The sequence below is a fragment of the Alosa pseudoharengus genome, unplaced genomic scaffold, assembly GCF_046254945.1.
Source record: "Alosa pseudoharengus isolate Yale_2024_CS ecotype anadromous, Long Island Sound unplaced genomic scaffold, YU_APseudo_1.1 YU_APseudo_1.1_scf_16, whole genome shotgun sequence".
NCBI classification, from domain to species: Eukaryota; Metazoa; Chordata; class Actinopteri; order Clupeiformes; family Clupeidae; genus Alosa; species Alosa pseudoharengus.
In genome coordinates, this window is record NW_027468630.1 from 30,674,787 (window position 1) to 30,696,957 (window position 22,171).

At 39.7% G+C, this 22,171-nt stretch overlaps 1 protein-coding gene across 2 annotated transcripts; it reads right to left on the minus strand.

Annotated features, from left to right (window-relative positions):
• Nucleotides 1-6,060: 6,060 nt before the first annotated feature.
• Nucleotides 6,061-22,145, minus strand: rab27a (RAB27A, member RAS oncogene family). Of its 2 annotated transcripts, none has more exons than XM_076287690.1 (6): nucleotides 21,954-22,145; nucleotides 10,865-11,036; nucleotides 9,942-10,027; nucleotides 9,679-9,782; nucleotides 9,401-9,524; nucleotides 6,061-6,955 (listed from the first exon to the last, which is right to left on the minus strand). In XM_076287690.1, exons 2-6 carry the CDS (start codon nucleotides 11,015-11,017, stop codon nucleotides 6,754-6,756), a joined length of 669 nt encoding a protein of 222 aa, XP_076143805.1. In that variant the 5' UTR covers nucleotides 11,018-11,036; nucleotides 21,954-22,145; the 3' UTR covers nucleotides 6,061-6,753. The 2 variants fall into 2 exon arrangements, with proteins under 2 accessions (XP_076143805.1, XP_076143806.1); XM_076287691.1 differs by lacking the exon at nucleotides 21,954-22,145 and adding an exon at nucleotides 15,905-16,088.
• Nucleotides 22,146-22,171: the final 26 nt, after the last annotated feature.

The window sequence follows — 22,171 nt, forward strand, 5'->3', positions numbered from 1 at the left end:
ATGAAATTGCTTGTTATTCAGGCAGTAACACCTCCTGGCACCCTTGACTAATGGTAATCACAAGTGAGCAGCCCAGGGAGGCCCAGAGACCCAGATTACATATTGTAAGGGAAAAGAGGCATTTATCACCCCAGCTCAGAAGAACCACTCAACAGCAGGGGTGAGGAAGTGAGAGCCATGTCTTTGTTCCACACATGCTCATCTCCAGCAGGAGAGAGGCAAATAAGACTGAGGCAAATCATATAGTGATGTGGTCACGGGTAGGACATTTATAAAGCACATCCAGTGCATTGCAGTGCATCTCCTGAAGTACATACCAAGATCCATCCTGACATCCTACTTCAGCCCTCCTATGTGATTATCCACATAGACATAGCATGCAATAGAGAGCAGGCTGCAATAACAGACCTATGGTGGTGTATTTTTACTGTGTCAAACACCTGTGGCAGTCAAAGGCAGACTCAATTGCTCAAAACACTGAATAACGGATGCACTCATTTTAACAATGGAAAATGGAAATGAGGCAATACAAAGACTTGCTGGAGATAAACAAATATTTTCCTAATAGGCCTATTATTTTCCTATACTGTCTTTCACTAAATGTTGTATTCAAGACAATTGGTTGGTTGTTTTTCAAGTCATGCTCTGATGCTTTGATGTAATCTATTGAAGAGCCTAAATAAAACATTCTGAAATGACTGGAGTTCACAGACATCAGTATACAATTGGACTACATGGATGAGAAGCTTCTCAAAGGAACCTTAAGCTAGTGCCGCTTCCTAACCCATATCAACACCAAAAACAGCATAATATTGAATCAGTAGGCCTAATAAAATTGTTTCAGTATTGTTTCAGTTATCCAAAAGGCTTTCTCAACAACTTTTCTGTTCAATCGGGACCAGCAGAATTGTCATTAGGATCCATCGGACGTTTCCCTTGTCTACCCCGTTAAACTTAAGGCTATCTTGTTTTGCTGAATGATATTCTCAGCAGATCACCCTAGTAGATAACCAGAATTACATTCTCCAGAATTGTAGGCCTAAGTCAGAATGTAAAGCTGTACATTAGCTTAAAAACTATCTAGCCAAGTATAACCTAAAACTAGCTTAATTCAAATGTCACAGCCCATAATTATTTTTTTATTAGAATATAGATATTAAGAGAATAAATCATTATGCAAATAATTTTACTTTTAATACTTAAAGTACATTTAAAAGCAGGTACTTTTTACTTTTACTTAAGTATAGTTGTCATTATGGTAGTTTTACTTTTACTAAAGTAAATATTTCTTTGCTTATTTGTACTTTTACCTAAGTACTGAGTTTCAGTACTTCCTCCACCACTGGTGTTTATCATATGTTATGTTAGTAGTGGAGCTGGAAAACCAGAAGGCTAAAATAAATAGCAGAAAACACTAGTCAACAACAAACTAGTCAAATTGATCCTGTACAGTCCACGTTTCCTGTATGCCTAATGCAATATGACACTGTAGTAAATCTTGCTGCATCTTGTAGTGGATTTCTCTTTCCTCTCATCTCCCTCCTCTTCTCAAATTACATGAGATATTTCGGTTTCAAATACAACTGGGTGTAGAGGAGGCAATGCATGCAAAATGCAGACAGTAAAAATGGCTACAATATGGGCCTCATAGGGTCTGAATTATCTCTGCCATAATGACTGAATGACTGTGGCAATAGGGATCCTCTTCAGGGTATCATGATATATTGATATATTAGGTTAAAGTATTTACTTTGACGCAGCAAGCTTGCCCCCCAAAGTTATAGCTATATACCATTTAGTTGTAATTGTATATTCCGGTCTTACTCAAAAATACTCTGATTACAGTGGTTTTGATTCCCAATGAATTGAAATGAATGAAAAGGAGTCTTATTGCTGTGTCTGGAAATTCACAATTTCGTCGCCGTTTAAAAAAAACAAAACATAGTTTTTTAAAAACGGCGACGAAATTGTGAATTTCCAGAGCGTGTTACAACACACTCAGCAATAAGACTCCTACGGACTTTCCCCTGAAGGTGGCGGCAAAGATGGCAACATTTCCAGAAAGGTACTGGCTTGATGAAATTCATTCTGGACTCTCTATTCGACCACATAAAGACCTCGGGATACTTCGGTTTGGCTTTAGGGACCCTCTACTCACTACCACGTAAGTGTTATGTTGTTTGGAACTGTAGAAGAGGTTCGAACTTTCTCAAATCGCATCCGAATGACATAATTTTGATGTCAACTCAACGTATGTACCCCCAATCATCCGTAAATCGATCTAAAGTGCATTTTACTCCGGATAATTCCTTTAAGAATATTGTCTCTTGGTTGTAAGAAAAGGTTTGTCTGTGCCTTAGTGCCCATTGTGTCAAAAACTCGTTGACCCTTACTTCTTATTTTCTTTTAATTATTCTGTAATTTTTAAAACTCTACCATGCTGTGCATGCGCAGGACAGTGTATGTTGTACAATTACAGTATGTTGTCAGGTCCTTTAGAAATGTCAGGCCAACATAAAATATAAACATACAATAAGGCACATTTAGTTAGTGATGCCACCTAGAGTTATGAGTATCTCAGTCACAGTTCAGTCAAGAGTTCATTAAGTATCAGATTAGTTTCTACCTAAGAAATACTGCAAACAGTTGCCTTGGAGTAAGGTAGGAAAATGCTACTATGCTGTTCTCTAGAAGATTAACTTCTACATTCTTAATGTCAAGACAATTGTGTGCCCTAAATTTTGTAATGTGTTTTTATGCCACCATATATATTGCGTACATATGCCCTGCATTATCTGATAAATCACCAGCTCCTAGATGAAGATTAATAAATCTGATTGGAAGCAGCGGGGGCAAATTACATTTCTAATTGGACCCATAATTCCCCTTGATATACACTATTTTATGAGTCACCAGCCGTGCTAGCTTCAGATAGAAGCTCATTTTATTCTGCTGGTTAAGTTTCAGTTGGTCGAAAGATAAATCACTAAAAATAGTTGGAGACCCATGTTTCCCCGCTGTACTAATCCCTATTTTTATCATCAGTGCAGTCACTTGACAATCATCTCCAGTACAGATGTCAGTACAATCAGTAGCCTATGCTGTCAATAAAGAGCTCAGCCAATAAAAGCCCCACTGATAAGCCAGGCTGGCCTCTTTGACATCATGCACACTGCAGCTTAGATTAGAACAACTTTGAAGGTGAAAATATGTCCAGAGCGAGCCTATGCTGGTATTGAATTTTTTACAGGATGCAATTTTCCAAGTAAAACACACTGCTTCAAAACAGAAGGGTGAGAGTTCAAAACAGTGGGGTGAGACTGCAGTCATCACTATCTCAAGATGGAGCCTTTAACTGTACAGCAGAAGAGATGCACCTGCAATTCTAATCCTGTTATGCTTTCCATGATGCAACACAACTCAGCAGTGAAACAGATCAAGAAAACAGCCAGTCACAAGGAGTTCATTCCTATCTCCTTTTTCAGATAGCCTCACAGAAAGCTTCTTAGTGTTTTAGTGGGATATTGCAGCACATGAGTAGCTGATGGAATATAAGCTTTACAGTATGATGTGCTCTTGAAATGATACTTAGTAGTAGTAAACGTCAAAATACTTAAGGACGGGTAGAGGCATATAAAAGAGGACAAAGCCTTAAGAACAGTTACAACAAACAAATGTTAGACAACACATTAGAAACATCTGTGATTCAAATAGAATAGGTCTTTATTGTCATTGTCACAGGTACAACAACAGTGCTCTCCAGTCAGTGCATCATTCATTGAGTCTATAAAAATATAATTTAAGTGCTTAAAAAAATAAATAGAAAATACAACAGCATTAGCAGCATACATACACACACACCACCATACACACCCAGTAATTGCATAAAAACAGTATGAACATACAACATCTACAGACATGCATATCATATTCATCAAGCCATAACTTGACAAATATTCATGTGGGCCAAATAACTTTGCATTCATTCATAGTTTTGATGCTTTCAGTGAGAATCTACAGTGTAAATAGTCATGAAAATAAAGAAAACGCATTGCAATGAGAATGAGTGTCCAAACTTTTGGCCTGTACTGTACCCATACACAATATTGGGATTGAGTGTATATTTTCTTTATCACAAGAAAGCCTTTGGAGGGGCGAATGCCATACCACTAACTAAGCCAAATCGGTCACAAGTTGAGATAGCTCAGCAGGTGTTCAAAAAGTGATCTCAGCACAGGGAGAACATTTCTATATTATACATTCCTTTAAAGAGACTCATCCAGGTATATTAACAACACAGCACATTTGGGGGAAAGGGACAGGTAAGTATGGCCTTGTCTGTGCCTGCAGTCATTCACAGCAATCTGCTGCAGAGCTCTGGCCACTGGAGACCCTGGCGGATTACTCACTGCTGTTGAAATCTAAAACTCCCTCCAGTGGCCGCACCCCTCTGTAAGACACTACCGCAGGCCATTCTCCACTAAATACCTCGTTTTTAATGCACCAACAATGCAGCCAGATAACTCATGCTGATTTTGTTCACTTAAGGTTATCACATATTTCAATGTCCTCATATTCTCTGCGCTAGTCTGCTTCTAAATAACGTAATAAGGAGAAACTACTGCTTTAAATCTACCTCAAGGGTGTCCATTTTTCTTTTGCCACACCCTTGACTTGACAAAAGCAAAACAGCACCATCTGCTGACTAAACTATGTGACCTACCTCAAAAAAGAAAAAAAACTTTCAAGTGGTTATGCACAGTGCCAGTCAAGCATATGATTGCCACCGACAAAGGGTATGTCATCTTTAAATTATGTCAGCTGTCTACAAATTAAGCTGCACCTTCCCCTTTCCCACATCCATTAAATGGCTTCTGAGTCATTATTTAACACAGGACATTAAGCACAACTCTGGTGCAGATCTATTTAAGGGAGATATACACAACAAATGGGAGTGACTGAAGATTGAAATGAAGTCTCCAAGAAGTCTCTGGCTTTAAAAAAAAACGTCAAAGCCCAAACTGACACTTCAGGACAGGAAATATGTTTCTCCCTGTGAACCTATTGTGTCAGTGACACTCCAGCACTCTCCCTTAGGTTAATTATAATACATACAGTATATGCATCAAATTAGCATTCTGTCTTTGTGTCTGGGAAGTCTGTCCCAACATGGCAACTATAACATCGGATAAAACTTATTTTGTGTGTGTGTGTGTATGTGTGTGTGATTTAGACACAGTGGGAATGTGATAGGGGGGCCATCAGGGAGACCATGTGACTGTGTGTAACATCAGTGAAATCAGCGCGACTCCTAACCGGCTCTGATGAGGTGAATGCTCTTCTTCACTCCAGTGGACACCTCCTCCCTCTCCAGCTGTCTGTTAGCCCCTCTCCAGCCTTTGAACGCAGGTGGGGTAGAAGGGAAAGGAGGAAGTTAAAAGAAATCAGATGTTAGAAATTAATGGCAGGCATAGCAAACAAGGAGAGAACACATATGGCTGCCATTCCATCTGTGAAGAGCTACTCCCTTCATCCCAAGGCTAGCATCTGACCAAAATGCACAATAACACAGAAAAGGTATTACTAATAAAATACATCTGAGCAGTTTGGCAGTTATTTGCTATATAATGCTATTCATTGGCTAGAAAGAGAATTAGGCATCACTTCCTCATCCCTCATTTCTTCCTGCTTCACTGCTTACCATTAATCAGGAGTGCACTTAAATCAATTAGAATTTTACTACATTTACACTTATTTTCACTCACCTTTCTATATTCATCAGCATGGAAGTTGTCATTGTTTTGGCTGTACTGTTTGAATGCCAGTAATGTGCTAAGCACATGGGCAGTGCTTCACTGCAACAGTAGAGGGTGCCACATGGCTTGAAAAAAGCCCTCAACGCTCAGCGGTGTGCTCACTGCAGCAACACATACAGGTACATTCAAAAGGCAAACATAGTTGAGAAAATTAGAGCTTAATTTTCTTTTGTAGATAAAACAAATCAATCAGCAGTGTCCAGACAAGAGACTGTTGTTATTAATCAAAATGGAAACCAATATATTCAATAAATAATAAAATATATTTATTTTTTTCCTGGAATAAAGAATTTGGTGTCCATATTTGGCATAAAGTGTGTTGGCAATGATACAGTGTTGCAGACAATACAGTAGACCCAGGGCACAGAGAAGCCCAGAGGGAAAAAAAACATTATATCTGAAAATATTATATCTGTGGAACCATACTTGGCAAACATACATCCATGATGTCAATATATGCTAATTGGTGTGAAATGTGGCACAAAAATTGTACATTGATTACTTGAATGTGCTTGAAATTTTAGCATTACAGAAGAGCAAGTAGTTCAGGATCTAAGAGTGCTCTGCAGGGTACATCAATTACATCACATAAACCTGCTTAGAAGGACAGCTATTTTCTTGATAACATTTCCGAGGACAACCCTCTTTTTCATTGCACGTTACTTCAAATGCAAAAGATCTAAAAAGACACTTTTGACTGTGAGGAATAAACAGTGTCTGAGCTACAATATAACAATCAAAAAAATATACAAAAAAAAAATCATAATGCAGTGGTATAACATACTGTATGTAAATGAGAGTAGAATGATAGTGATCCATGTATATTCTCCAACATTCCTCTATCAATATTAATAAAATATGAGGGTAACCTCTCCCATATTTCTGTCCAATCCAATGATAAAAAGGGAGACAGTAAAGATGGTTATTGCTTGGACTCCTAACAGGCACATTTGCCCTTCTCAGGGTCCTGTGATTCTGTGATATCTGTGGTGCTGTGGCCATTAGAGCGCACAGTGCCATCCGGGATCCAGGACTTGTCCACGCAGCGTTCCATTCTCTTCATGATGAGGTCAAGCAGAACGTCCACAGCCTTGCCCACGTTATCGCCACTTGCTGCACTGGTCTCAAAGTAGGGAATTCTGTTAAAAAATATATTATGCAACAGTTAGGTCCGGTTTGGTTGAATTATTTATTAATTTCTGAACGGACGAGAGGCATTCAAGATGTGCACATGGACTATACACCCCTAGTAAATCATTCAGATGTGAATGTTTCAATCATTCAAAACGAGAGAGCAGCGACTACATATCATCACATTGACAGTTATTGAGTGAGAAAATTGAGTACCGGTAAATGGAGTAGGCTAAATGTTCAATTTAGCATGTCAAGTCAAGTTTATTTATATAGCACATTTCATACACCGAGGTCATTCAATGTGCTTTACACAAACAAAACCAAACAATAATAACAAATAAAAGCATAGAAGGGCAATATAGTCAAAGAATAGTAAAAAGGTAAAGATCATAATAAAAAGAAAACATAAAACACAAGGTAAAATCATTTAAAAATAAAGAATAATTAGTAAGCAAAAACAAAGGCAAAAGTAGTAAAAAAAAGTAATAAAAGACAAAGTAGAATAATTATCAAGGCAGATTCAGAATTTGTAACTCGGCACAGTTAGCAGAAAGCATCTGAGAACAGTTTGGTCTTAAGTCTAGATTTAAAACTGGCTACAGTTGGGGTCTTTTTAATGTCATCCGAAAGTTGGTTCCACAGCTGAGCCGCATAGCAGCTAAAAGCTGCTTCACCATGTTTAGTTCTAACTGTAGGTTTTACTAGCAGGTTTTTCACCTGGGAGAAGGTGTGTACTGCTGAAGCATGTCTGACAAGTATTTAGGTCCTGCTCCATTTACTGATTTATAAACAAGCAATAGTGCTTTAAAGTCAATTCTGTGACTTACTGGAAGCCAGTGCAAGGACTTAGAATTGGAGTAATGTGGTCAGTTCTTTTAGTTTTTGTTAGAGTCCTAGCTGCTGCATTTTGTATCACCTGAAGCTGTTTAATAGTCTTTTTAGGAAGGCCATTGCAGTAATCAACCCTGCTGGAGATAAATGCATGAATGAGTTTTTCTAAGTCATGTTTTGACATCAGCCCTCTGAGTTTGGCAATATTTTTGAGGTGGTAAAAAGCTGATTTAGTTATCGCTTTCATGTGGCTGTTGAAATTTAGATCACTGTCAATTAATACACCAAGATTTTTAACAGTATCCTTTGCCTTCAACCCTTTTGTGTCAAGGAGAGTGGCAACCCTAAGTTTTTCCTCATTTTTACCAAATATAATTACTTCAGTTTTTTCTTTGTTCAGCTGAAGAAAATTTTGAGACATGCAGGTGTTGATTTGTTCTATACACTGACACATAGATTCAAGAGGACCATAGTCGTTTGGTGATAGAGCTAAGTAAATTTGTGTGTCATCTGCATAGCTATGATATGAAATCAAATTATTTTGAATGATTTGTCCAAGTGGGAGCATATAGAGGTTGAATAATAGTGGCCCCAAGATCGACCCCTGGGGAACACCACAGGTCAAGGACGTTGGTGTTGAGGTACAGTTTCCGATGGCAACAAAGAAGCTCCTTTCTTGTAGATATGATTTTAGCCAGCTGATAACTATGCCTGTAAATCCAACCCAGTGTTCTAGTCTGTGTAGTAAAATATTGTGATCAACAGTGTCAAATGCTGCACTAAGGTCCAGTAGCACTAGGACTGATGTTTTACCTGAATCTGTGTTGAGGCGTATGTCATTGGAAACTTTGTGTGACATATAGAAAAGCAGGTAGACTACCATTATTGTGTATACAAGCACATAATATGCACATGTCAAGAGTAAGAACTATTTCTTTAGGCGTAAAAATAAATTTGATGTCTTTAAACCCGATTAGTTCGCCTCGTACCTACGGCTGAACCACAGCCGCAGGTACATCCTTACCAACTCCACTCCCACTGCTTAAATGAATAAAGCCATCTTCAGAATCATCTGATACATCATTCTAGAGCGATTTGGTGGAAAATGTTAGGAAGTCAAACGGGTGCATGTCAAACCTGTTCACAATACATTGCTTAGGAGTGAGAAAGATGGTTTCATCTTAAGAATCCTATTTTCTGTGATGAAATTGAATTCAATGAAATTCTTGACTCAATTTGATTAAAAATTACAGAATAACACTGAATTTAATTAACCGCCACGAAATCACATTTGAGTCACTTAAAATATCTGTCATGTTCGTGTCAAAAGCAGACATGTCTGCATATTTCTGAATTCAAATTACACCCTCACGATGCAACACATGCTTGACATATGGTCAAACTAAACATTTTGGGATGCAAGAACATGTAGCCCATCCCAGTATATCTGATGACTGATTGACATTATACTCAAATAGAGCATTATGCAAACATTTACTTTCTAAGGAGGGCCCTGTTTACCTTGCTTATGAGTGCTTCCATGTCCCTTGACAAACAAAATACAGCCACTGCCCTCTTAGCAAACGTGTGAAACCCTTAAGCCATGATCTGATGCTCACCCATATTTTTCTGCCAGCTCCCGAGCCTCATCTTCACTGACTGCCCTCTGGTCCTCCAGGTCAGACTTGTTCCCACAAAGGACTATGTCTGGGTTCTCACAATAAGCATGCATTTGTAATTGACCTGTGGGGCATATCAGCTATATTAGTGACTCAAACTAGAAGTCCATGCAAAAAAAAGACCACTAAATTGCTGTGTAGTGGAAATCTGAGCATTACATCTGTAGAACATGTGCTAGGTGATATGTATGGCATTAAATACATTCTTGTAAACTCACTCATCCAGTTTCGGACATTGAGGAAACTCTGCTCGTTAGTAAGGTCAAACAAGAGCAGGAAGCCCATGGCGTCTCTGAAGAATGCTGTTGTTAAACTTCGAAACCTGATAATATTGAGGGGAGGAAAAAAAGACATGCCTCGAGTGATTGTTCTCAAAACTTAGCAACACGATCTCCGCTTACTATGTGAATCTAGACTGGAACAAAACTGCTTTTGCACAGTAGTATGTGTGAGTGGAAGGGAGATTTCTACTTTGCCACACCTCTCCTGTCCAGCGGTGTCCCATAACTGGAGGTGAATTCTCTGTCCTCTACCTGCTGTGCCATCAGGACCACTTGATTTGTACACCTTTGGAAATGAAAAAAAAAAAAAAACAGTATTTTTTCAATTACATTACAGCAACTACAATTAACATGCACTGTAAAAGTAACGTAATTAATGATAAAGACAGCCTGTCTCATTCAGCATTTGTAAGAGTAAGCAAAGTAATAGTAAGATTATTGGCATCACCAAGGATAGGTTACAATATGACGCCTATGTTTGGTTAAGGGGTACACATTGTTTGCACTTAAGGAGTGTGCCTTCTCTCAAAGAAGGAGTGTGTCTGAGGTACCATTAGTTGCTGAAATTCCATTTTGCTGTCTCACAGTGATCAGTGTAGAACAATGAACATCGAATGACAGAAATCAAAGAGACCTGTTTTAAGTTAAAATGACTACCGGTTTATGCATTAGTGGTTAGATGCTAAGAATTCAATAAACACGGTCATGTTAGTGTCACGGTCATCCTTGACAGTCTTGAAATGCAAACAAATGAGGTTGTAGAAGCTGTGCATTCAGACTGAATTAGGTCACCAACTGACATTTGGTGAGCCAAAGAAATTGTGCAACCTGTACTTTTTCTAATGCTTTTGTTTAAAGATGGATTTTCAACCTGCAGAAACCTTGGTGGTCTATTAGTAGAAAGGTAGAACTAGGAAATCCAGATTGTGATTTGCTGGACTGGTACATCAGACACCTAAACTCAACACCACATCAAGAGTATACCAGCATTTTGATTGGATCCAGATAAACCAGTATGAAATGTATCAACCACCAAAGAAATTAAAAGAAATACACATACACTTATGAGAAAGCCTTAAATTCATGCCATGAATGCTAAAATAATGGAATTTATGAACCCTACCACTCGTTTTTCTCGGAAGTCAATCCCCACGGTGGTGATGAACTTAGAGTTAAACTTCCCATCCGTGTACTGGTAGAGGAAGCTGGTTTTTCCCACCCCTGAATCTCCCAGGGCTAGGAATTTGATGAGGTAATCATAGTCCCCATCAGACATAGTGAGCGCTGATTCTGACCTGTGGGCAAAACAGACATGCATTTACAAATCACTTCAATTCTCAGCATCTAGATTTGAATGGTAATAGAGAACAAAAGACCCATTGTCTTGGGATGACCAGTCACAACCCTAACATTACTGCAGATTGTTGCAGAGCTAGAAAACAATGCATAGAGCATTTCAGAGATGAGGTCACTGTTGCTTAATTTTATCTAGAAATTTCTTGTGACTGGACATATCTATACCTTAGAATGTAAGTTCAGCAGAGAAACCCCTGCATACCAAGGCAAAGGGTTAATAAAACTTTCAACCAAACCACTTCAACCAAAGTTTGACACACTGTAGCCTACTAGATGTTGGTTCATGTGCAGACATGACTTCTCATGTTTGCTGACATTGTAACAGGAAGTAAAAAAAAAGTATCTTTTAAAAGTATGCCGTTTACAAAACCATCCCAAGTCAGCACAACATGTTTGACTGTTGCCACTATTCCAAATTGAAACCTCGAGCCAAACATCTAACATGTTCCTATTTTGTCTTTGTCTCACATCATCATACACTTATTCTCGCACTCTCTTTAAATTCACTTTATCAGATAAAATGTGAAGATTCTTGTTTAGATACACATGCACACAGTGAACACAGCACATTTAATCACTCAATTCCTTAGCACACAAGCATGGGTTTCAGCCTCACCTCACTCACCAACCCACAACCAAATTTCTACTGAAAACAGTATACAAAATCTTTCACAAACAATATGTACAATTGACTATTCAATGCATCAATCTAATTATCAACTAAAGAAAACACTGGGTGACAAGAGTTTATCGAGTGATCTCCAACCTAGACTGAAATAATTAACAGATCAAAACTAGTATGAGACACCACTTTTGTAGTTTGCTGCAGTCATTTGTATAAAATACATGTTATCTGACTGAAAAGGAAAACACCAAGAATACATTGATAAGCTATATTATGACATGAGGTACACTTGGTGTAGGTATTGCAAAGGATGAAGACGCCATCATATGACCACTGCATGAAAAGCCATTCCAACAAGTCCCACATTATTTAACTGGCGGCAATAAGCCCCATCCTGCGCTATAAGCAGCTTAATATCTTGGGGGAAGGAGGGGCTTGTTGAATCTGGTGTGAATACAGTGTGACTGGTGAAGCAATCAAACCTCATAGGAAGAGGCAGCACAGCAGAGCACACCATCAGACAGCCTAATCTACAGTATGTCTGCCAATAGCCATATGCATGACAAACAGAATCAGTCTCCACACATTTACCCACAGTGCCTGAGCACCTCTTATCTCTGGTGCCTTCAAATGCACACCCAAATTAGTCTATGAGCACTGTCAAATGAAAACCAACTACCGTATTTTCCGGACTATAAGCAGAGACTTTCTGATGAGAAAACACAGCTCTCAAAGAATCTCCCATAGAAATGTATGGGGTTAGTTTGTAACGCAAACATGGCACTTGTCTACACATATTCCGCCCCTTCCGCCACCAAAAGTTGACATGTGAATACAACGTGCCAATCATGTGGTATGTTGTGAATACATCGTGCCAATCATGTGTTGTGATCTCGCAGCTGGAGCGAGGTTGGTGTGTCGTGATTCGTGAAGCACTGTGCATGCGCAGTTCTACCCAAAATAGATGCCCGATAAGTGCCCAAAAAGCGTTGCAATATGGCCGCCGAGTGGAGGGACTTACCTAAAAGAACTTTGCTATAAGTCACACTTTTTTCATAGTTTGGCTGGTCCTGCGACCTATATAAGTCGTACATGACTATATAAAAATATTTATAATTTAACATGTTTTTAACTAAAGGTGCTCTAAGCGATGCTGGGTAACGTCACTTCTGTTGACTTTCAAACAAAACAGACAGCTAGCTCGTTACTTCCTCCCCCTCCCTCCCGTGCTGCTCCCGTGCAATTGAAACTATCCTAAACGCGCATCTCGTCTGTGATTTGCTGGAACAGTTTGTTATGTTTTCATGGGATAGGTTTGCCCAGGTTGTTTTTGTTACAGTTTTTGGAGCCTGCGCTGTCCACAGAGATCACGTTTTTTTTTACAGTGTATTCAGGACACAGACAGCTAGCGGTTGGTTAGGTGATGTTTGCAGTAAGTGACATAAAATGTTTTAGCCTAAAAAATGCATAGCATCGCTTAGAGCACCTTTAATTCATACTGACTGACATGAACCAAGGAGTAAATATTACCGTCTACAGCCGCGAGAGGGCGCTCTAGGCTTGTGGAATGAGATCGGGAGCTTGGTGAACTTGCGACAGGTCAGACATTTCTTTGTACTTAAGCCCAAAAGTTAGAGGGGGTATTAAATATTGTTATATAAATGCCTGGCTTTTGTCGGGACTCAGAACACGCAACTCAAAATCGGGACGTCTGGTCACCCTATTCTGTGTGCTAGTTAAATAACTTGCCTTTCCAGATTAAATGTCCATACTGGCATGTGAACAGCCTCTAAAATAAGGGTAGCTTCCTTAGTATAGCGTTGTTGAAAGTTCGCACGTTCTTTTAAAACATGCATCTTTTTTTCCACTCTCGCTCTCTCGGAGATAGCCTCCCGAGCATTTTCTCTGCTGCCAGCTTGTGCCCAAAATGCTTGATTGCATTGTCCACATTTTTAGCTACATTTTCATGTACCACATCAGCATTTTTGTTCAGTGAATCTTTTGTAAACTGCTTTACAATTACCGTCGGTCCCTCCTCGTTGGCTGCCTTCGTTATCACCCAGCTCGCCTCAGCTTGCCGCCATTCACTCCTTCGTCTTCATTAACATTCCCGGTAGAATTCTCAATCTTTTTGCCATCTATGTGTCCAGTTACATAGTATCTGTCTGCTCTTGGATTTTGTGAAATACATTTCTAAATAGGCCTAAATGCGACTTATACTCCGGAGCGACTTATTGTCCGGAAAATACGGTAGTTGTCTTCCCACTGAGGTCTGGGAAAGGTCTTCCTTGGGGGAGAATTAACTCCACTCTCCCACCAGGTAGAAGGAGCTGGGTCTGCTGCACCAGTCATCTCTGATTGATCAGATTAAGCACAGCAGCTCTGCACAGAGTGAATAAATGCTGCAGATACAGCCTACCCACTATGCAACCTTATCACTGCATCACATCCTCTACTAAGCGTGAGCAAGGAGGAAAAATGTCATTTTAAAAAACAAAATGAAAAACAGCAATGCTGCCAGAGGCCTGCTGTAATTAGGGGTCGACCAATTATCGGCCTGGCCGATTATTAGGGCCGATATTTAGCATTTTTATAATAATCGGTATCGGTCATTTTTTCCACCGATAAGCTGATATTGAAATGGATAAAGAATGAAACGCGCTACTTTGTCTGTAAAGCGTCTCTCACTCCCTGCATTTGCTAACTCTGTGGTCAAGAGTATTGTCCCGCCCACTACACCGTCTGATTTGTTAGTTAGCACGAATGCAGCCAATCAGGATCGAAGACTGAACACAGACAAAGTTTAGGATTCTCACTGAGGCAGACTGGGCTTCAGCTCTAGCCTACGGAGCTATTTTTCCAAGGTAAGGAAGGTAGCCTACATTGCTGAAGTTGCAGTGAATCACAATCATCTACACTGAAGTTACAAAAACACCACTTTGTAAGCTATTGTCTCTTTGATCCGGATCAATAAGTAAAGCACCCACTTCCTTAGCGAATTCCCGATTGATGCACGTTACTGATGCTGTTTACTAGTACAAACTCGGGTGCTGCGCGTCGGGAGTTCTCTGCCTCCGCCTCGTTCGTTAATTGTGAATAACGGGACACCTCGGCGGACATAGTACAGACAAGTCCTAAATTATGCGATAGCGAACGTCAAAAAGTCTAATTGCTCCTTTTTGAAACGGACTGTCAGAAAAGACTACATGCACCCAGGACCAACCGTAATTTACGACCTGAACAAAATCGCCTCTTGAGCTGGCTATTAACGTGCCTTTTAGGCTCTCAAAAGTGTAGCTTATAGCCTATGGATACAAATTGCATGCTTAAATAGCCTAAGAACTATTTTAAAACTGTTTTGTTAAACTATTCAACTGTAACACTTGCCATCACGCATGCACCTCTTCCTCTCCCTCTCTCGTGCACTCACACACACCATGGCAAAGCATCCTCTTTGTGACAGGTCCCTTAACAAGCACATAGCCCATTGTGCAGGCCTACTCTCTGAAAATAATTGCTATCACTCAGCTCTTGGATTAACATGATACACAGGATTTACACTTGCAAAGTGATGCAAGTTGATAGACAATTGTGTATCAAAAGAAGAAAGAAAAGTTTGCATAATTAAATGATTTTTAATTAAATTTTTGCAGCATATAGCCTTTACTATCTACCCCCCTTTTTGACAACTGACATATCGGTTTTACATATCGGTTATCGGCCTCCTGTTTTGGTAATAATTGATATCGGTATCGGCCCTGAAAAAAACATATCGGTCGATCCCTAGCTGTAATCTCAAGTGCCAAAATCATAGGACATGCATTTGCCAGACCAACTTTTCACAGAAAACTCTCCCTAGATTCTCTACAGACAAGTATGCTCTTGCAATCATGCCCCAACATGGATCTAATACCTGTTCTGACGGGAAGGCCCAGCAATGATGACAGATTACTCTGTGCCAATGTTAAGCAATAAACTGCTTGCAGTGTAAAAACAACTCTTAGCCAAATCAGAGAGAAAAGGATTACGAAATGCTCAAAGCTTAAGTTAAACATATAAGTGCACATGTAAATTCTACAGAATGCCTGTGAAACATTACAGTAACTTGAGCAATCCCCTCAAACAAACAAACATAAAACCATACTTGAAAAGATGACAAAAACTTTACAGGCGTAAGCTTACCCCTCCACAATGGCAGAAAGACGACGGTAAAATGTCAAGACTTCGAAAAAACAATGGTGGAACTGCTCCTCCTAGAAAGTTCACACAATTACGAGTTCAACTCCGAACTTGTTGACAATTCCAGAGACAGGCTGTGTATGGACGGGTGGGGCACCAGTCTGACACTAGTCTGTTATATGGCTGTGTCCATACAGTGCTGTGGCTGTTTGTGGAACACATGATCCTCTTACTTCTAAATAAGCAAGTGAGATGTGTTATTGCGTTGAGCAGGTGTTTTTGCACCAACAGGGCTTAGACTACCATTTAAAGGGAATCCAGACCAATGTAATTTGATATTCTAGCAGTTCTAGTCTGTGTAGACACAAAACTACTGTGGATTACTTTTAGGCTAATTATGGACATTTAGCCTAATTAATTACATGAGATTAACAAAGTTAGCCAATAGCATAAGAGGTCAAATTCACATAGTAAAGCGAGTGTACGGTCTTCCTTTCCATCTCTCATTACCATTTCAGTCACTCATCATTACCATTAACGGATAGAGGACATTAACTTACACTAAAGCAAGTTGCATACGTTTAGGGACCCTCATATATACCATTTGTACTATTCCTTTTCAGCCTTGTGGAAATCTGTTAATATAAGGGCAGAGGAAAAATTCTAATATGACTACTATGAACACATATAGACATAGACAAAGTCAGAGCCAAACAAGAGTGGTCCCAGCATGAATAGGCTACAGATTTGTATGTGACTTTAGAAGTAATCACATATAAACACCAACCTTTTAATAAACAAGAAAATTGATCAACAAGAGGAGAGAAGCATGCCACATAAAATCTCTCCCATCTAATAATCCTCAGCTGGTCCTCATGTGCTCTCCTTGACTGGTCAGGTGACCCCAGATATTCAGCCAAGCCAAGAATCTTGTAATAACCATGTCTTGCTGAACACAGATTCAACACTTCCATGAGGCTGCATTTTCTACAACCCACTGTTAAGATTGAGAGTGAGCAAAGGCAATATTTACTTCTCTAATGGTGCATCACCTCCTTTTCTGCCCTGCCTAGACAGTATACAAAACACAATTTAACTAAAAACTTGCTAATCATATTTTCAAATACTCACATTTATTGTGTAAAGGAACACGTAGGCATTACCCCTGTGTATTATATGCTCTATATAAATAAACTTGCCATTATGAAGATGAAGCTGGTAAGGGAAACACTGTTTTACTCTTACTTTTGTTTTGAACATGCCAAAACACTTTTAAAACATTTAACAATATTTAAATGTCAGAGTCCAAATAAAATCGTTGCTAAACTGGGCTGTCTACTGTTACAATCCGGCTCACACGGTTATAATATAAAGAAATCCCTCATCATTACGGAAGAGCGACGTACGGTATTATAAAGAATGTACGAGCCATATCTATTGGTTAGACATGTCTAGGCTATTAGGCTACTGGGACTTGGATGTTTAGGTCTACATATTTCCACTGTGTCCGCATGATAACTTCCTGCTTTGAGGGGGCAGGATAGGGCAAATTATGCCAAGTCAAGTTTTGTAGAATGGTTTCACATAGGCCTAAGAGACGGCTCCATCAGTAAAACAAAAAAGCGTAGCGTTTTCAGTTTGACTGGTTAATGAAGGTGGGCCATATGGCTACTCTACGCCATTTGGAAAAAGACTACTTTGACATTTTTAATTTGCAATTCGTTTCCAAATAAAGCGCGCACAGGTGGATAGCGTAAATCTTATACTCATGAATTTGCAGTGGACAATGTTATGCACGTGTCAGTTGGCTTACTATAAGAACTCGTGCGGCCCATGATGCAGTCTCAATGTAGCAGCCCAGCAAACACACTAACGTGGCCATCACGTGGCCGCAACGTGATTTTCCAACCAATGTTTACGTTGCCGCCACGTTAATTTCCAACGTGGCGGCAACCGGAAAAGTGAAAGACGCCTTGATGTTGCCGCCACGTTATTTGACAACATTACCGCGACATATCGGCGACATGCAGGCAACCTTCCTGCAACTTAATGGCCACGTAACCGCAACTTTATAGCAACATTGAAACCCATGTTGGAGGTCGCCAGAATGTTGTCAGGATGTTAAAAAAACAGCTCTGGGCGGATCTGCAGATGCAGTCCTCATTTGCCCACTCACTTGGTTTAAGAAGAACAGAGCGACATTTCACATTTGATTACACCATTTATTTAAATTCATTTAATTTGGGACTTCCTGCCGATGACTTGATGTGCTGCTGCTGCTGCTTCTCCTCCTCCTCCTCCTCCTACTGCTGCTGCCGGGCCTGCAAGCAAAGAAGAAAACCTTTAGCTTTCAGGTAAGAGCTGCACTTTTTTTGAATTTGTGCAGACTGTCCCGAAGTTTTACTTACGTTTTATTGTGCTGCATACTCCGGGTTCCGAGCAGTGGCAGCTTCTCCTTCCCCTTCAGGTTGCTGCCTCCAAATTTAGTAGTGTGTGCTACAGAAAACAACATTTCAATTAAGAGAGGCACAACATAGCCAACGTTTTCGGTCACCAACCATGAGAGAAAGGGTTCCACTTTCATCTCACACACACAGGCTACTAGCTCGTGTCTTAGAACATGCCAAACTAACGTCTTCTCTGGGGAGTCCGTTACTGCATATATCTCATATAAAATCATAGCACACCATCTACTAATTACACTTGTCATATTCAATAACATTCACATATCATATTAATATTAAAAAACTAACATTACAGTACAGTAAAGTACAGTAACAAAGCAGTACAGTAAACGTAAATCTCCGATTGTTTTTTTATATCATTCTATTAGCTCAAAGTTTTCCTAGCATGCTACATGCTAGCCCCATTCTAATGCAATTGCTGCTACGCGATGCTAATCACTCGCTAGCCTTAACAATCTTTGCTAGATGATAAATTACTCACCGGCGTTCAAAAGAAGTGGATAAATACGTAAAACAATGAGGGAAGATTAAGGACAAAGTAGAAATAGTAAAACGACTTAAGAGGTATTAAAAATGATTCACGATAGAAAGGTGTCAAGGAGTAAACGGTTTTGATTCAAAGTCTATTTATTCAAGTGTAACGTTATCGAGTAGAACGTAAAATAAACGAATTCTGGTATCCAAGCAACACGCTTGTCAAAATAAAAGCATTTCCCGTTGACTAGAAAATCGTATGTCCTTCTGGATTTTGAATTATTTTGTTATTTATTCAATTTATGTACCTATTTATTTAACATTGGGAACTAATTTTGGGTTTAGTAACCAATGCTTAGGTGGGTTACACCTTCACCCCTTCTCCATCGACTTTGTTTGTGCATGCACATAAAAATGTCAAAGCAAAATAAGATTTAGGTAAGCATAGACAATTGACTCAACCTAATGTTACATCTTAAAGGCAAGCTCGAATTAACAATGTTTGGTCTCCTCATTGCCAATGCAAAGGCTGCAGAGGGCAGCATGGTGGTACTCCTCACATCTGGTGTAGAGTAGAGTTACAGGCATAAAAACAAGATCAGTCAGAGACTTTCAAATGAGGAGACAGCACTCAAAAAATCCTCCATAGAAATGCATGGGGTTAGTTTGTAACGCCAATGGCGTTGTCTACACATATCCCACCCCTTCTTCGCCAATGTGTATACATTGAGCCAATCATGTGGTGTGATGTGACTACATTGAGCCAATTATGTGCTGTGTTGTGCAGACATCATGCCAATCATGTGTTGTGATCTCGCCACTGGAGCACACTGGTGTCGTGAAGCCTTGTGCATGCGTATTTCTGCCGAATAGGATGCCCGATGAGTACCCAAAAAGTGTTGCAATATGACTGCCGAGTGGAGGGACTTGCCTAAAAGGACTTTGGAGCAGTCAAACTCAGCTAGCTAGACACAATTGTTCTTGTATAGCTGTCTATGCACACTTTTTCATTTCGCTTGATATTTTATTAAACTGTGAGTGTGTGAACAGAAATTATTAAGACATTCTTACCTTTTTTTTCTTTTCCAGGGACCGAACTGAATAGGGATCGATCCACCATTTTGGAGACAACCGGAGGCAACATTGATAACCCTGACTCAGTTGCGACAGCAGAACCAGCATCTCTACGGCTTAAGGACAACTTCAGCTTGATAGAAAAACTTGCAACACTTAATTGACATATGAACTGATGTTGGATTGGCACCACTTAGCCTACTTGCTGATCGAATAATTTGGTGAATACAATAATAATTGAATTATAATTAAGCTGGTGTTGTAATGTAGAATTATTTTCTCATGCTATGATTTCATACAACATTTGGGTTCTATGGAATTATTGGACAGGAGACAGCTATTCCCAAAAGTTTTCTTATTGGACAGGAGACAGCTATTCCCAAAAGTGGGAATATCCCAGGTCAATAGAATAATCTGGTGTTTTAAGGTTAATTAGTCGGCAGCAGAATTAATGTATTGAATCAACACAGCATTTGTGATCGCAGGGTTGTTACCTTCGCCACTCGGCCTCAGAACCTCGAGGTTACAGCCAAACAAAACACCTGTGATTATATCATTACCCAACACTCCTACTCACACAATTTCAAATTGCTTAACCTCTTTTCAGCCTTGGTAACTGAATACTAAAATTAAACTTAGGTTTATTGTCAGTTATCAGTCTTATCCTGTGGGTCATGTGCACTGCTGTTATTTTCTTATAACTTAATATAAAGCATAGTTTGGATTGGATTCTGATTAGCAGTCAGTGGTTTAGCTACTCTCCACCTCAGCCTCTCCAAGGTCTTTATGCTCTCTCCTGGTTGACCAATGCCTACCCTGCAACGTGGTTTGTTTGTACACATCACTTGAATTCATGAAACACATGAATTTTACTTCAAATGTTAATAGAAAGAATTGTCAGTGTGATTTATTAATGTGTTCCCTACATGCATTTAAAATAAATGATTCATCAATTCAGTATCTGAATATATTTGATTGCTATTTTTCAACTGGGTCAGAGTTTGTGGAAATTAGAAAATTGTAGTTCTGGATGGTAAACATTAATCTCAGTTTAGCATTATTTTTGTGGGGATGAGTCATCAGGTAGTAAATAAACAGTACAAACCAGTGGTCCATTTTTCTGGCTGGAAGATAGTTTGACTTTAAAAAAAAAAAAATATATATAATATCTCTGATTATTATTGCATTTGATATAACCTCAGCTAACAACTGGTGTTGGGAAACGGCAACATTGCTAAATGACCATAGGGACATGTTATGGCCACGTTGCTCAAGTCACCAAATGGCAACGTTACCAAATGACCATAGCGCCACGTTGCGGCCACGTTATTTAGACCACTAAATGGCAACGTAGCCAAATGACCATAGGGCCACGTTGCTCAAGTCACCAAATGGCAACGTTACCAAATGACCATAGCGCCACGTTGCGGCCACGTTATTTACACCACCAAATGGCAACGTTACCAAATGACCGTAGGGCCACGTTATGGCCACGTTGCTCAAGTCACCAAATGGCAACGTTACCAAATGACCAAAGCGCCACGTTGTGGCCACATTATTTACACCACCAAATGGCAACGTTACCAAATTACCATAGGGCCACGTTATGGCCACGTTGCTCAAGTCACCAAATGGCAACGTTACCAAATTACCATAGGGCCACGTTATGGCCACGTTATTTACACCACCAAACGGCAACATTACCAAATGACCTTAGCGCCACGTTGTGGCAACGTTGCTCAAGTCACCAAATGGCCACTTCATAGTGGCAACGTTGTGGCCACGTTGCAGGAAGGTTGCCAGAATGTTAGTTGGCCGTGACCAACTGGCAACTTATAGGCAACGTGGCTGTTTAGTTGTGTGTTAGCTGGGAGCTGTAGTCTACTTAAAAATACTGACTTACTTAGGCTACTAAGAAAACGCATTAGAGTGAAATTGCCCATTCAAATGAGAGGCCGTGGGAGAAAACGTTGACAAGAAACTTGCTATGCCTTCAACTTCAGCTATGTTGAGAAGTTACATTTGGGCAAAATACTTACCACTCTAGTGCGTCACTGCTGTAAGTTGTTGGATTCCTCGACGTAGTAACGTTAAGATGGAAGCAATGTTCAACTTGGTACGAAAAATTTGATTTACTTTTCCCTTTGTGTCATGAACTTCGCAGGTCTTGCGAGATTATTCCGTGTTTGAGAACTCGTTTACTTAGCCAACTTCACATCACTTCCCGTTTTATTCAATCGCGCTCCTCCCTCTACCG